The 12281-nt window shown below is 40.1% G+C and overlaps 1 protein-coding gene and 1 long non-coding RNA gene across 5 annotated transcripts in view; one reads left to right on the top strand and one right to left on the bottom strand.

Annotated features, from left to right (window-relative positions):
- Positions 1 to 12281, top strand: part of SLC39A12 (solute carrier family 39 (zinc transporter), member 12) — an 81013-nt gene that overhangs the window by 46301 nt on the left and 22431 nt on the right. For all 4 annotated transcript variants that reach the window (XM_011963883.1, XM_011963882.1, XM_011963884.1 and 1 more), the window contains 2 exons: positions 1783 to 1941; positions 4413 to 4600. In XM_011963883.1, the coding sequence (XP_011819273.1) occupies positions 1783 to 1941; positions 4413 to 4600 (347 nt within the window). The remainder of the gene's footprint in view (positions 1 to 1782; positions 1942 to 4412; positions 4601 to 12281) is intronic.
- LOC105527538 lies at positions 3033 to 11805 on the bottom strand. The gene is made up of 5 exons (XR_001004240.1): positions 11772 to 11805; positions 10913 to 11001; positions 9790 to 9923; positions 5555 to 5653; positions 3033 to 4638 (listed from the first exon to the last, which is right to left on the bottom strand). It is a non-coding gene; the product is annotated as an uncharacterized LOC105527538 (long non-coding RNA).

Raw genomic sequence — 12281 nt, 5'->3', positions numbered from 1 at the left:
GGAGGCGGAGCTTGCAGTGAGCCGAGATCGCCCCCCTGCACTCCAGCCTGGGCAACAGAGCGAGACTCCGTCTCAAAAAAAAAAAAAGAAAGAAAGAAACCAGGAAGTATCCTCTTTCTATTTTTATTGAGCACAATTATTAGAATTATGCATTCAGGCCAGGTGCAGTGGCTCACGCCTATTATCCCAGTACTTCGGGAGGCTGAGGCGTGTGGATTACCATAGGTCAGGAGTTCCAGACTAGCCTGACCAACATGGTGAAACCCCATCTCTACTAAAAATACAGCAAAACGAGGCAGGCATGGTGGCATGTGCCTCAGGAGGCTGAGACAGGAGAATGGTGTGAGCCTGGGAGGCGGAGCTTGCAGTGAGATTGCGCCACTACACTCCAGCCTGGGTGACAGAGCAGGACTCTGTCAAAAAAAAAAAAACAAAAACCATTATGCATTCAGTTCTAACAGTAACAATAACTACTACTTACACCTGTCACACAATATATATGCAACCGAATAATTAATGAAAGTTTAGACTATGACAATTGATTAATGACTATTCTTATCAAATGGTCTACCTAGGCAGATTACTACCAAAATAAGTACTATGCTCGAAATACTTTTTCTGCTTGTGAGTCATTCAACTCTACAATTGAGTTACACTAACATGCAATTTAGATTTTTCAGAACAGAAATTCTGTCCATTATAAAGCTGAACACAATTATGATCAAAATTATTTCATTGGCTCTCTCCTGACCAGATAATATATATTATGTAATAGAATTCCATGAAGACGGAAGCTTCTCTTTATCTTGTTCAACATCTAACTGGCCTAGTGCTGAAAGTTATCTTGCAGGAAGATGAAAACATTGAGTAATTATTCCAAAGCTGACTTTGGGCCAGAAATGTTGGTCGTGGTTCTATTGAAGTCACAGTGGGGCGTGAATGGGGTGCTTCAGGGAAGTCATTAGCACCCACCAGAAAGGGAAACAAAACAATCACACAATGACAGAAAGCACACTGCCCTAGACTGACACAGAAAGTCTAACTCACAGAAACAGCTTTGGGAAATAGACTCCATTTTAGTGACATTCCCCTGGGAAGTTTGTCTTGGCCCACTCGGTCTGCTACAACAAACTACCATAAACTGGATGGCTTCTAAACAACAAAAGTTTCTTTCTCGTGGTCCTGGAGCCTAGAAGTCCAAGATCAAGGTGCAAGACAAGAGCCAACTTTCTGGTTGTAGATGGCGCCTTCCTACAGCGGGAGGTGGCAGAAGGGGCAAGGGAACTCCTTGGCATCTCTTTTATAAGAGTATTAATTCCATTCCAAAGGCGCTACCTCCTAACACCACCACACTAGGGGAATAAGTGTAAACGTATGAATTTTGGGGAGACACAAACATTTAGTCTATAGCAAGGTTCTTAAATTATTTTGAAATGCATTACAAAAGACAGACGGGAAGGTCATCAGTGGTATCTGGGGAGGTTACAACATGGTTTTTACTTTCTTCTTTAGGCATAACTGCATAAGACGTTAAAATAAGGAATGCCAGCATGTAATTTATCTCATTAGACCAGTTAGCACAACAGTGACCATACGTTCGAGTGTGTTGGTTATCATACTTAAATCTCTAGTCCTGACTTTTGCTGAAACAAAGTGATGGTATTTCATTAGATGGAATATAAGAATGTCAAGGGTAGGTGGGAAAGCTGGTTGGTTTCGAAGGATTTGGTGAAATATGTAATGCTCTGTTAATGCTTCTTCTGTGTTTATTTGGTTCTTTAGGTAAAGTCATTAGTTTGTTAGCAATCATGATTCTGGTTGGGGACAGCCTGCATAATTTTGCAGATGGCCTAGCCATAGGAGCAGCCTTCTCCTCATCATCCGAGTCAGGAGTGACCACCACGATTGCTATCTTGTGTCATGAAATCCCACACGAAATGGGTAAGTTCAGCAATGGAATTACTGTTTCTGGCTTGTTGAGAAAGAAATAACATCTTTCCAGCTATGGTTTACTAGGATTCTTTTTCTCACCTAGGATTGAAAGATGAGTTCTTTCCTTTTATAATTTATTTAAACCATAAGAAGAGGAGGAGTAGAAAAATAACTCCTGTACCTTGGAATAAAATCCAGTTAAACTCCTTTATGATGTTTCCCAGGGCCAGAAATGACTCTGTTTGGATTCCAGAGAATTCCATATGGGAGAGAGTCATTCAGAGAAATACTTTAAAGAATTTTGACAAGGACTTTAAAATCTACATATTAAATGTGAGAAAAATATTAGGAGGGAAACTTTATCCATCACGTCAGCAAACGGGCCAGTAAGATAAAATCACATTTAAATTAAAACCGGCCAGGCATGGTGGCTCACACCTGTAATCCCAGCACTTTGGGACGCCAAGGCAAGTGCATCACCTGAGGACAGGAGGTCGAGACCAGCCTGACCAACAGGGTAAAAGGCATCTTCCGTTAAATGATAATTATATTTTCCTTTCCTATTAAACTTCGGGAGACTTTGCTGTGCTCTTAAGCTCTGGACTTTCTATGAAGACTGCCATCCTGATGAATTTTATAAGTTCCCTAACTGCCTTCATAGGATTATACATTATACTAAAAACAAAAAATTAGCCAGGTGTGGTGGCCCAGGCCTGTAACCCCAGCTACTTGGGAGGCCGAAGTGAGAGAATTGCTTGAACTCAGGAGGTGGAGTTTTCAGTGAGCTGAGATTGTGCCATTGCACACCAGTCCAGGCAACAGCGTGAGACTCCATCTCAAAAACAAAAACAAAAAACCAAACCATGGTTTCATCAACCTGACTTATACAAAATGTTTAAAGCCAAGCCTAGCATTGAAATGACAGGTGTGTGGTGGCAGATGCTCATAAATCTCTTTTTCTGGATAATCTTAGTTGCCCTGTAACTTTTTTTTTCTTTTAATTTTTGTGGGTCCATAGTGGTTGCATGTATTAATAGAGTACGTGAGATGTTTTGATCCAGGTATGTAATGCGTAAGAATCATACCATGCAAAATTGGGTATCCATCCCCTCAAGCATTTATCGTTTGTGTTACAAACTATCCAATTATGCTCTTTTAGTTTTTTTTTAAATGTACAAATTAAATGATTATTGACTATAGTCACCCTGTTGTGCTGTCAAATACTAGGTCTTATTCATTCTTTCTAATTTTTTTTTGTAGTGATTAACCATCTTTACCTCACCTCCACCTTCCCCTATCACCCCACTACCCTTCCCAGCCTCTAATAACTTTCTTCTATTCTGTAACTCCATGAATTCAATTGTTTTGACTTTTAGGTCCCACAAATAAGTGAGAACAATGTAACCCTGTTCTTTGCCTCCCAGGACACAAGATGGGTTAGAACAGACATTTCTGAAACAGACCCAGAAATAGTAGAGGCTGGTCTGGCATAGGCTCCCAAGGGAGAGGGCTCTTCACAGTCTCTCTGCTTCCACTTTCGCACCTACGTTGCCCCTAGGAAACTCTTGCCCTATTGTGCTTGGAATCCATTGCTCAAAGTCCTGACACTGACTCATTATTGACCTATCCTTCTTGGAGCAGTTTATCCAAGGTCCTTCCTGGGCACATTAAAATGCACCTGGTCTGGAAGCCATCCCCTATCTATGGTCCTGAGTTTTGCTACTACAACAGTGATGTAGCCCCCAATCCTCAACCCAAAACCACAGGACAGTGTGACAGTCTGCAGCAGGCCAGCAGAGATGTTTCAAGCCCAGTTCGTGGGAACAGTTATGCAATGGAACTAGAAAGCTGGGTCCCCAAGCTGTCTCTTTATTGAATTTTAGTCTCAATCCCCCAAACTAAGAAGTAGATGCTCTCAGATTTACTAACAGATCAATCTTCTCTTGGAGGGAAGGCATGGAGACAATGAGATAATTTTCCTATAATCATTTTCTAAAGGGAAAAATTTGTCTCCTAACCAACTTCTGCAGTGCTTTAAAAATCTCATATTAAGTAGTTTTCTCTCCCCACAGCAGTTTCTGCATAAGTAAATAATAAAAGCCCATATAGTGTCATGATTTCACCTGGCAAATTTCCAGGCCCAAAGATTTAGAAACCCTGGGACAGCGAGTGACTATTTTGCATTTATCTAAGTTGGAAATGTCACAGGATATCAAGAACTCAAGAATATGTCGCAGACCTCTTGTATATACAATCTTTAGAAGCAGCCAAGAACTCTTGAAGTGCAACTTCCTGACAGTACGATGAATGGGCTACAAATTCTAGAGAAATATAGAAAAGCATTTTATTTACTGATCACTCAACTCTCCCTATAAAATCGGTTCCAGTGCTGACATTTGAAATAGCTAATAGTGCGTTACTTTAGCAAAGGCATCTTCCGTTAAATGATAATTATATTTTCCTTTCCTCTTAAACTTCAGGAGACTTTGCTGTGCTCTTAAGCTCTGGACTTTCTATGAAGACTGCCATCCTGATGAATTTTATAAGTTCCCTAACTGCCTTCATAGGATTATACATTGGCCTTTCCGTGTCAGCTGATCCATGCGTTCAAGACTGGATCTTCACAGTCACTGCTGGGATGTTCTTATATTTATCCTTGGTTGAAATGGTAAGTTTGGTGGCTTTTCTATTTGGGTTTTCTAAACACTGAAAATGTAAAACAGAGGAAAAAAACCCAGTAAAAATGGAAGGATAAATGAGTAGAAGAGAAGAATTTATAAAACAGTATAAACCATTAAGGAAATATTCTTTGTACTCCCAGAAAGTGCATTCTAGGCAGAAAGAATGTAATTTGAGGTACAGAAAATATTGACATTTTCTGTAGCGTTAAAGTGGCAGGTGTGTGATAGCAGTTGCATGTAAAACTTTTTTCTTTTAGTGAATTTAAGTGGAAAGAATGAAATGTTCGTAATCTTCAAAAAGTAATCATCTGCTCATTTGATTCCAGCTTTGTAGCTGTATATGATGCCTATATTTCCAGTTGAAAAATGAAAAGTTCTGTCAATCAGCCAGCTACTTTATTTTTACAATGCGGAAGTTCTGTTAAGTAGCCAGCTATTTTATTTATACAATGGAAAATAGTTCAACTGAATTTGTCATTGAATTAAATCACTGACTTAATTAACCAAACATATTTTTTAAAATAATGATTACATCTTTTAAGTTTTAATTGCCAAAGGGCCATTGCACTGATGAAATGAGGAAGAAAGATTTTTATAGTATTTGGTCTCTAAAGTTGCAACATATGTTTCCTCTAGAGGTCCTTGTTGACCCTAATGGTAACTCAGTCATTGGTTTTCTTTCTTTATAACCTGGTGAGGGAATTGAACCTGGGAAATTTCACATTGTCTTGCTTCTTAAATTCTGGTCTCCATAAGATAAAAGTCGTTTTGAAAGTCACTCTCTATTGGGCTTGCTTACAGCTTTAAAAATATCTTAAGGTAAAATCATATTGATTATCCCTTCTCATGGGTTGGAATATGGCAAATAAAAATGAAATAAAATAACCAAAGAAGGATTTAAGGCTGAAATCAAGCTGAATAAAAGTCAGATATGTTATTACCTGTGTCCCGGAGAAGAAAAAGTAAATTAATCTTGAAGGCAATATGTGGAACCGATTCATTGAGATGGACTACTAATGATGCAGAATCCAACCATTGTCCTGGAAGTAAAAGAAACATTTCATAAGGAAAAAAATAGAGGAGGCAGAAACCTGTGCTAATACAACCAAAATAACAGTGTGTTGTTGAAGTAAGTCTTAATAAGGGGATTCTCAAAGTAAACCCTGCCATTTTTAAACCCCACTCTAAGGCTCCTGAGTTTCCAGTGGTTTTTCTTAACTCGTATGAGATGCATGCAGATGAGGTAAACACCAAATGTCCTTCCATATTTAGAAATGTTCTTATATGTTATTTGTGATGCTCTGAGCATATTCTAATTTTGGTAATAAGGTGAAAAGTGGAGCAAATTTTGACCCAGCAATCCCATTACTGGATATATATCCAAAGGAATATAAATCATTCTATTATAAAGATATATGCAGCACTATACACAATAGCAAAGACATGGAATCAACCCAAATGCCCAGCAGTGATGGACTAGATAAAGCAAATGTGATACATATGCACCATGGAATAATATGCAGTCATAAGAAGGAATGGGATCATGTCCTTTGCAGGGACATGGATGAAGCTAGCAGCCATTATCCCCAGCAAACTAATGCAGGAAGAGAAAACCAAACACTGCGTGTTCTCACTTATAAGTGGGAGCTGAACAATGAGAACCTGTGGACACAGGGACAGGAACAACACACACTGTGGCCTGTCGGGGGAGGGTAGGGGTGGGGAGAGCATTAGGGTAAAGAGCTAATGCATGCCGGGCTTCATACCCAGGTGATGGGTTGATAGGTGCAGCAAACCACTATGGCACACGTTTACCTGTGTAACAAACCTACATATGTACCCAGGAACTTAAAAAAATAAAATAAAGCGGAGCAAATTTTACCCCTTTTTCTGAACCTATCCCCCAACCTGAGGTCAATGTTATGGAATCCTGTGACTCAACTTGAGAAATCTGTATTTACAGGTTTTTTGTGACTTTGAAACCACAGTCACTCACCATTTAATGATGTGAGCTATCCTTTGTTTAAACTAAACACTCTTGAAGGTAATGTGTGGAACACATCAGTCCTCAGATTCGCTCTTGAGCTTCCTAATTTTCAACTTTCGATTTCTAATTTCTCTTTATGGCTCAGTTCAGGGCAATTGCTGGATTCTTTTGAAGTTCACTGTGTTTTTCACACAGACTGGTTCTCTCTTTGAGTAGATGAATGTCGATGTCTGTAGTCTATTTGTTTTCTTTGCTTTTGTCTACTCTCCCAGAATTGACCTGGGAAGGTTATCAAGAGCCATTTGTCATGCAGAACCCTAAGCTAAATATGTCATTTTCGTTTCAATGTTCCTGCTCCTTTTCTTGTAAGGGTAAGCAATTGCTTATAAGAAAGCAATGTGACTGATATCCTGTGAGATTCCAACTGGCATAAATCTTGACCCTATTGCAAATGACTATTAGCCGAGGAAAAACCAGCATCCTGGCAGAAAGACAGGAAAAAAAAACTACTTGTGAGTTTCCCGGGGCTACTTCCTATCATCCAGGTCGCTTGCTCTCACGGCCTTCAGAGCAACTTCTAAACAAACGCAGCGCTTTCACATAGCAGTAAGTTTAACTGTTACTGTTCTCTGGGGCCATGCCAAAGAAAATAGTCGGTCATTTAAAGGGAAGAAAACAAGGTTGCAAAGACTCTGTGAACAGCAACTAAAATAAATGCAGCAACTAAAGGGTAAAGCACAATACTAGATAGAATATACTAGTTAATTGCTAAATCCTGGATATTAACCAGGCACCTTCTGAACAAGGTTAATGTCAAAAGACTAGCTAGATCTTTGTTTGTTTGTTTGAAAGAAATTGGGTGTGTTATTTCAAAGTCCCCAGAGAACAAGAACTAGAGACATAAATGAGGCCATTAGCAATGAGGTCAGCAAAGAAGAAAGTCCTCTCCAGGGAAAAGTGCCAACCTTAATTCTCCAAAGTAGAATTGGCTTATTCAAGCACACTAACTCCAAATTGCATTGAAGCATGTCTAAAGGAAGTTAAGAATGAATGCCGCTCTGGGTGGCCAGAGGAAATTAATGCTCTGTTATGAAGATCAGTGTCCTAGACTGGGTTTCCTTCAAAGCAGCTGGGAAGACAAAGGACAGGGTGAAAGCAATTCATCTGGGAGGTGATCCCAGGGAGCAGAAGTGAAGGGCCGGCGAACTGAAACAGAGAAGGAAGAAAAGTCAATACCATCTGTGTTTTTATTAAGTTGACCAGGGCTATGGGAACACGATCACATAAGACCTTCTCATGAGGCTCAAGAAATATATCTCAGAATAGTTTACCTGGGAAAGGAAGAGGCTTTATGTACAGGCTCTTGTCCCTGTGTTCAACACCGGCCCCGCCAGCATTACCTCCCCATCTCCACTTCCAGGTTATACACACTTGAGTACTAAGAGCATTCCCGTAAAGGGGCTCAAGCCATCACATCAAAGAAGCCCAGGGCAGGAGAAAGAGGAATGCAGTGTGGACCAGAAGCAAGACTCTGCAAAACCAATCAACACCTCCTTGGAATGGGTCTCTGCAGCAGTAATTGGGGTCAGAGATGGGAATGAGTGCATCTGAAATAGCACACGTGTGATGTCTATCAACGGTTGACCCCCTCCACTCCTCAAATGCCCTCCTTTCCTCTTAACACCCATCTCTCCCCAAGTCCCTTCGTGGTGATAGCCAGCCAAAATACCACAACGACTTAATACAAAATAATAAGTAGGAGAAGCTCCAAACCCTGCTGGCCCTGAGGCCATAGTTGATATTCATCATCTCTGCTCTCCAGCATCCAATCCCGATCCTCCAGAGCTCCAAGCAGCACTTCCTTAGGTTGATCTGTATTGTCCTCCTGGGAGGGGCAACTTAGGTCTTCACGGAAGGGTCTGAATATTCACTGCTTTGTCCTTGTTAGGCTGTGTATCCTCTAGTTGCCTGGTGACCATTGTTACCAGGCATCAAGAAGCACCAAGAGATGCTCCAAGAAATCTGAATTTCTAGCTGTGTTCCTTCTCTTCTCAACATGCAGCAGCACCCCTAACTCCTTAAGGTAATTGTTACAGTAAAGGGGTCCTAATCCAGACCCCAAGAGAGGGTTCTTGGATCTTGTGCAAGAATGAATTGAGGGAGAGTCCACAGTGCAAAGAAAAAGCATGTTTATGAAGAAAGTAAAGGGATAAAAGAATGGCTACTCCATAGAGTAGCCCCGAGGGCTGCTGGTTGCCCATTTTCATGGTTATTTCTTGATGATATGCCAAACTAGGGGTGGATTATTCATGCCTCCCCTTTTTCGACCATCTGGGGCAACGTCCTGACATTGACATAGCATTTGTAAGCTGTTAAGGCACTGACGGGAGGGTAGAAGTGAGGACGACCAGAAGTTACTCTTATCGCCATCTCGGTTTTGGTGGGATTTTGCTGGCTTCCTTAATGCTACTTGTTTTGTCAGCAAGGTCTTTATGACCTGTACCTTGTGCTGACCTCCTATCTCATCCTGTAATATAGAATGCCTTAACTGTCTGGGAATGCAGCCCAGCAGGTCTCAGCCTCATTTTACCCAGCTCCTATTCAAGATGGATTGTTCTTGTTCACATTGCCTCTGACATAATCACTAACAAATACTCTTACCATTAGAGTAATTTTCTTTACTGTTGGTTGATCCACTAATATAGGGAGCCCCAAATGAGCAGGTGGTAGTGATAGTTTCAAGTTCACTGGATACTTTATTGCCGGAGTTCTCAACCCCTGGTCCTGTTAGGAACCAGGCCGCACAGTAGGAGGTGAGCAGCAGGTTAGCAAACAAACCTTTATCCGTACTTACAGCAGCTCTGCATTAGTTCACCTGAGCTCTGCCTCCTGTCATATCAGCGGGGGCATTAGGTTCTCACAGGAGCATGAACCTTGTAAACTGCGCATGTGACGGATCTAGGTTGCACACTACTTATGAGAATCTAATGCCTGATGATTGGTCACTGTCTCCCATCAACCCCAGATAGGGCCGACTAGTTGCAGGAAAACAAGCTCAGGGCCCCCATTGATTCTATATTATGGTGAATTGCTTAATTATTTCACTATATATTGCCATGTAATAATAATATAAATAAAGTACACAACCAATATAATGTGCTTGAATCATCCTGAAATCATCCCCCTCACCTCCGACCCTCAGTCTACGGAAAAATTGTCTTCCATGAAACCAGTCCCTGGGGCCAAAAAGGTTGTGGACCACCACTTTCTTGTGTTCCCTGGTGCATTCTCCCCAGGAACAGGGATCTGTGGTCTGACAGTACCTAAGTTTACAGGAACAGGGAGCATAAATACCCCAAGAGAAAAAACTAGCAATACCTATCTATCAATTGCTTTATAATTTTGTACTGTTTCTGCCCTAATCTCCGTTATTTCCTTCCTTCTTACTTTGCATTTAATTTTCTCTTTACTTTCTTGCAGCTATGTAAGAGCATCTCATTTTGTCTGAGAGCTGAATGTTCCTTCTAAGAAAATTCTCAGAATTGGAAATCTACAGGATTTCTTAAATCCAGCTTCTCTAAAGTTTATAAAAATGGCTCAACTAGAAAAAAAAAAAGCCCTCAAAGTATTGTTTTTTTCCAGCACTTTGGATAAGAGAGACAATATTTTTAGCTAATATAATTTCTTATTTAAAGTATAAATTAGTTAATTAAAAAAAAAACATAAATGGGTTATGCCAAGGGAAGGTTTATTTTGGATCTGAAGCAAAGTTTCAAACCTTTAGGCAGTTTTCTTAAGGTTTTTAGATCCTGCCAAAATGGTGTTTCTATAGCAACAGGACTATAGAAACCTCAAGGGACTGTCACTGTAGATGTAACCAGAGATGTCCCTGCAATGGGGGGAGCTGGACAACTGCCCAGGAATTTAGTACACTGATAGAACCCAGGCTGGTGGAGGAGCTGTAACTTAGGGAGGGAGCTAATGGGGAAGGAAGTACCTGTCCAATTCATGCCAAAACAAAATAAAACAAAACCCAGGTACCCCCTCCAGGTGTATCCAAGGCAAATGAGTTGGAATAGGGGAAATACCCAATTTCAAACCCACTTCCCCCATCAACCTCCCTCACCATATAGGGTTCTAGATCTCCCCCGACCCTCACGTTTTTTGGATGCTCTTTTAAAACTTCATTTCCTCTCCAAGACTATCCCTTATGTTTCTTCAACCTTATTTTACTTATCTAATAACTGTGCGGGTGGGGGGTTGGGGGGCCAGGAACCGCAAGAATAAAAAGCAGTCACTTAGAGCAATTTACTTATCTCCCCTCTTGTGAGAAGTGTCTCCCAGAAGTAATATCACAGCCAGACTTTTGCCTGGAGCACTTACAATTTCCAGATAATTTTCCTTATGTGAAAGGCAGGATAGAAAGTATTTTGAATATGAATTTAAGATCCTCTACCTTTAAAACATATCCAAAAATGCAAAAATCAAACCTGAGTATTAAATCCGGTCAATAAATAGGATTATCAGTATAGTTCATCCTCTCTACACTTATTGTAGGTTAGTAAATGTAGCAGCTTCAAGAACATGAATTGGGTAAAAACAAAAAAACATTAACTGAGTGACAAACATCCACCTTTCTAGCCAGGCTTCTCCTCTCTTCTTCATCATATGAGTATAAAATTAAACTAAACTAGAATCCTAGACTTTTAGAATATTGATCCCATTCCCTCCTCCCCATTTTTCTTTCTTTTTCTTGTAATTTATTGAGTTTGAATGAGTCTTTATCAAGGAAATCTAGACTCCAAGGCAATTCAGTCAAAGATCTACAATCACCAAGGTGGGTCTGGTAAATGAATCCTTTCTCCATCCAAAAGATGAGTAAGTCTTCCTTTCTTTGAAGTTTGGCAATACCTAACTGTAATTCTGTTAAACATCCACCCACAGGAAGAGAGTTTGTTTGAAAAAGACATATGAAGTAACCTTGATATACGTATTTGTTTTCAACAAATATTGTAGTTGAACTCAGTGAGTTCCATTGGCATCATTTTAAATATCCTCTGACTGAAAAAGAAATAGCAAGTATTCAAAACTCATTTCAGGCAGCAAAATTAATGTAATTTAACATGCACAATTATTTCTTAACAAAAGCAAGAAGGGTGAATCATTCTTACCAACAATTTTGAAAGACTTCTATTCTCTTTCTGTAAAAATCAGTCAAACCCCACACTTAGAAATTTTCTACTGAGAAAATGAGTAATTAAGCCAGCTTTGGTGAAGGCTGAATTCTCCCTGTAATTAAAAGAAATTGACCATCAGAAATGTTGGTATTTTTCTACTCCTCATTCCTCTCTTCTTCTAACTAATTTCTCAGATCATACACACACATACACACAGATCTTCTGAAGCAGTTATTTTAAAAATGCAGTTGGCCCTAGAACGACATAGGTTTGAACTGCATGGGTTCACTTACACTCAGATTTTCTTCCGCCTCTACCACCCGTGAGACAGCAAGACCAACCCTTCCTCTTTCTCCTCCTCCTCCTCCTCCTCAGTCCCCTCAATGTGAAGATGAGGATGAAGACCTATATGATTATCCACTTCTGCTTAATGAATAGTAAATGTATTTGCTCTTCTTTATGATTTTCTTTCCTTTTCATTTCATTTTGTTTTTCTTTTCTTTC

The sequence above is a fragment of the Colobus angolensis genome, unplaced genomic scaffold (genome assembly GCF_000951035.1).
Source record: "Colobus angolensis palliatus isolate OR3802 unplaced genomic scaffold, Cang.pa_1.0 Scaffold63, whole genome shotgun sequence".
In the NCBI taxonomy this organism is placed as follows: domain Eukaryota; kingdom Metazoa; phylum Chordata; class Mammalia; order Primates; family Cercopithecidae; genus Colobus; species Colobus angolensis.
The sequence above is the reverse complement of the archived record's forward strand: the minus strand, read 5'-3'. Positions and strand labels throughout refer to the sequence as shown.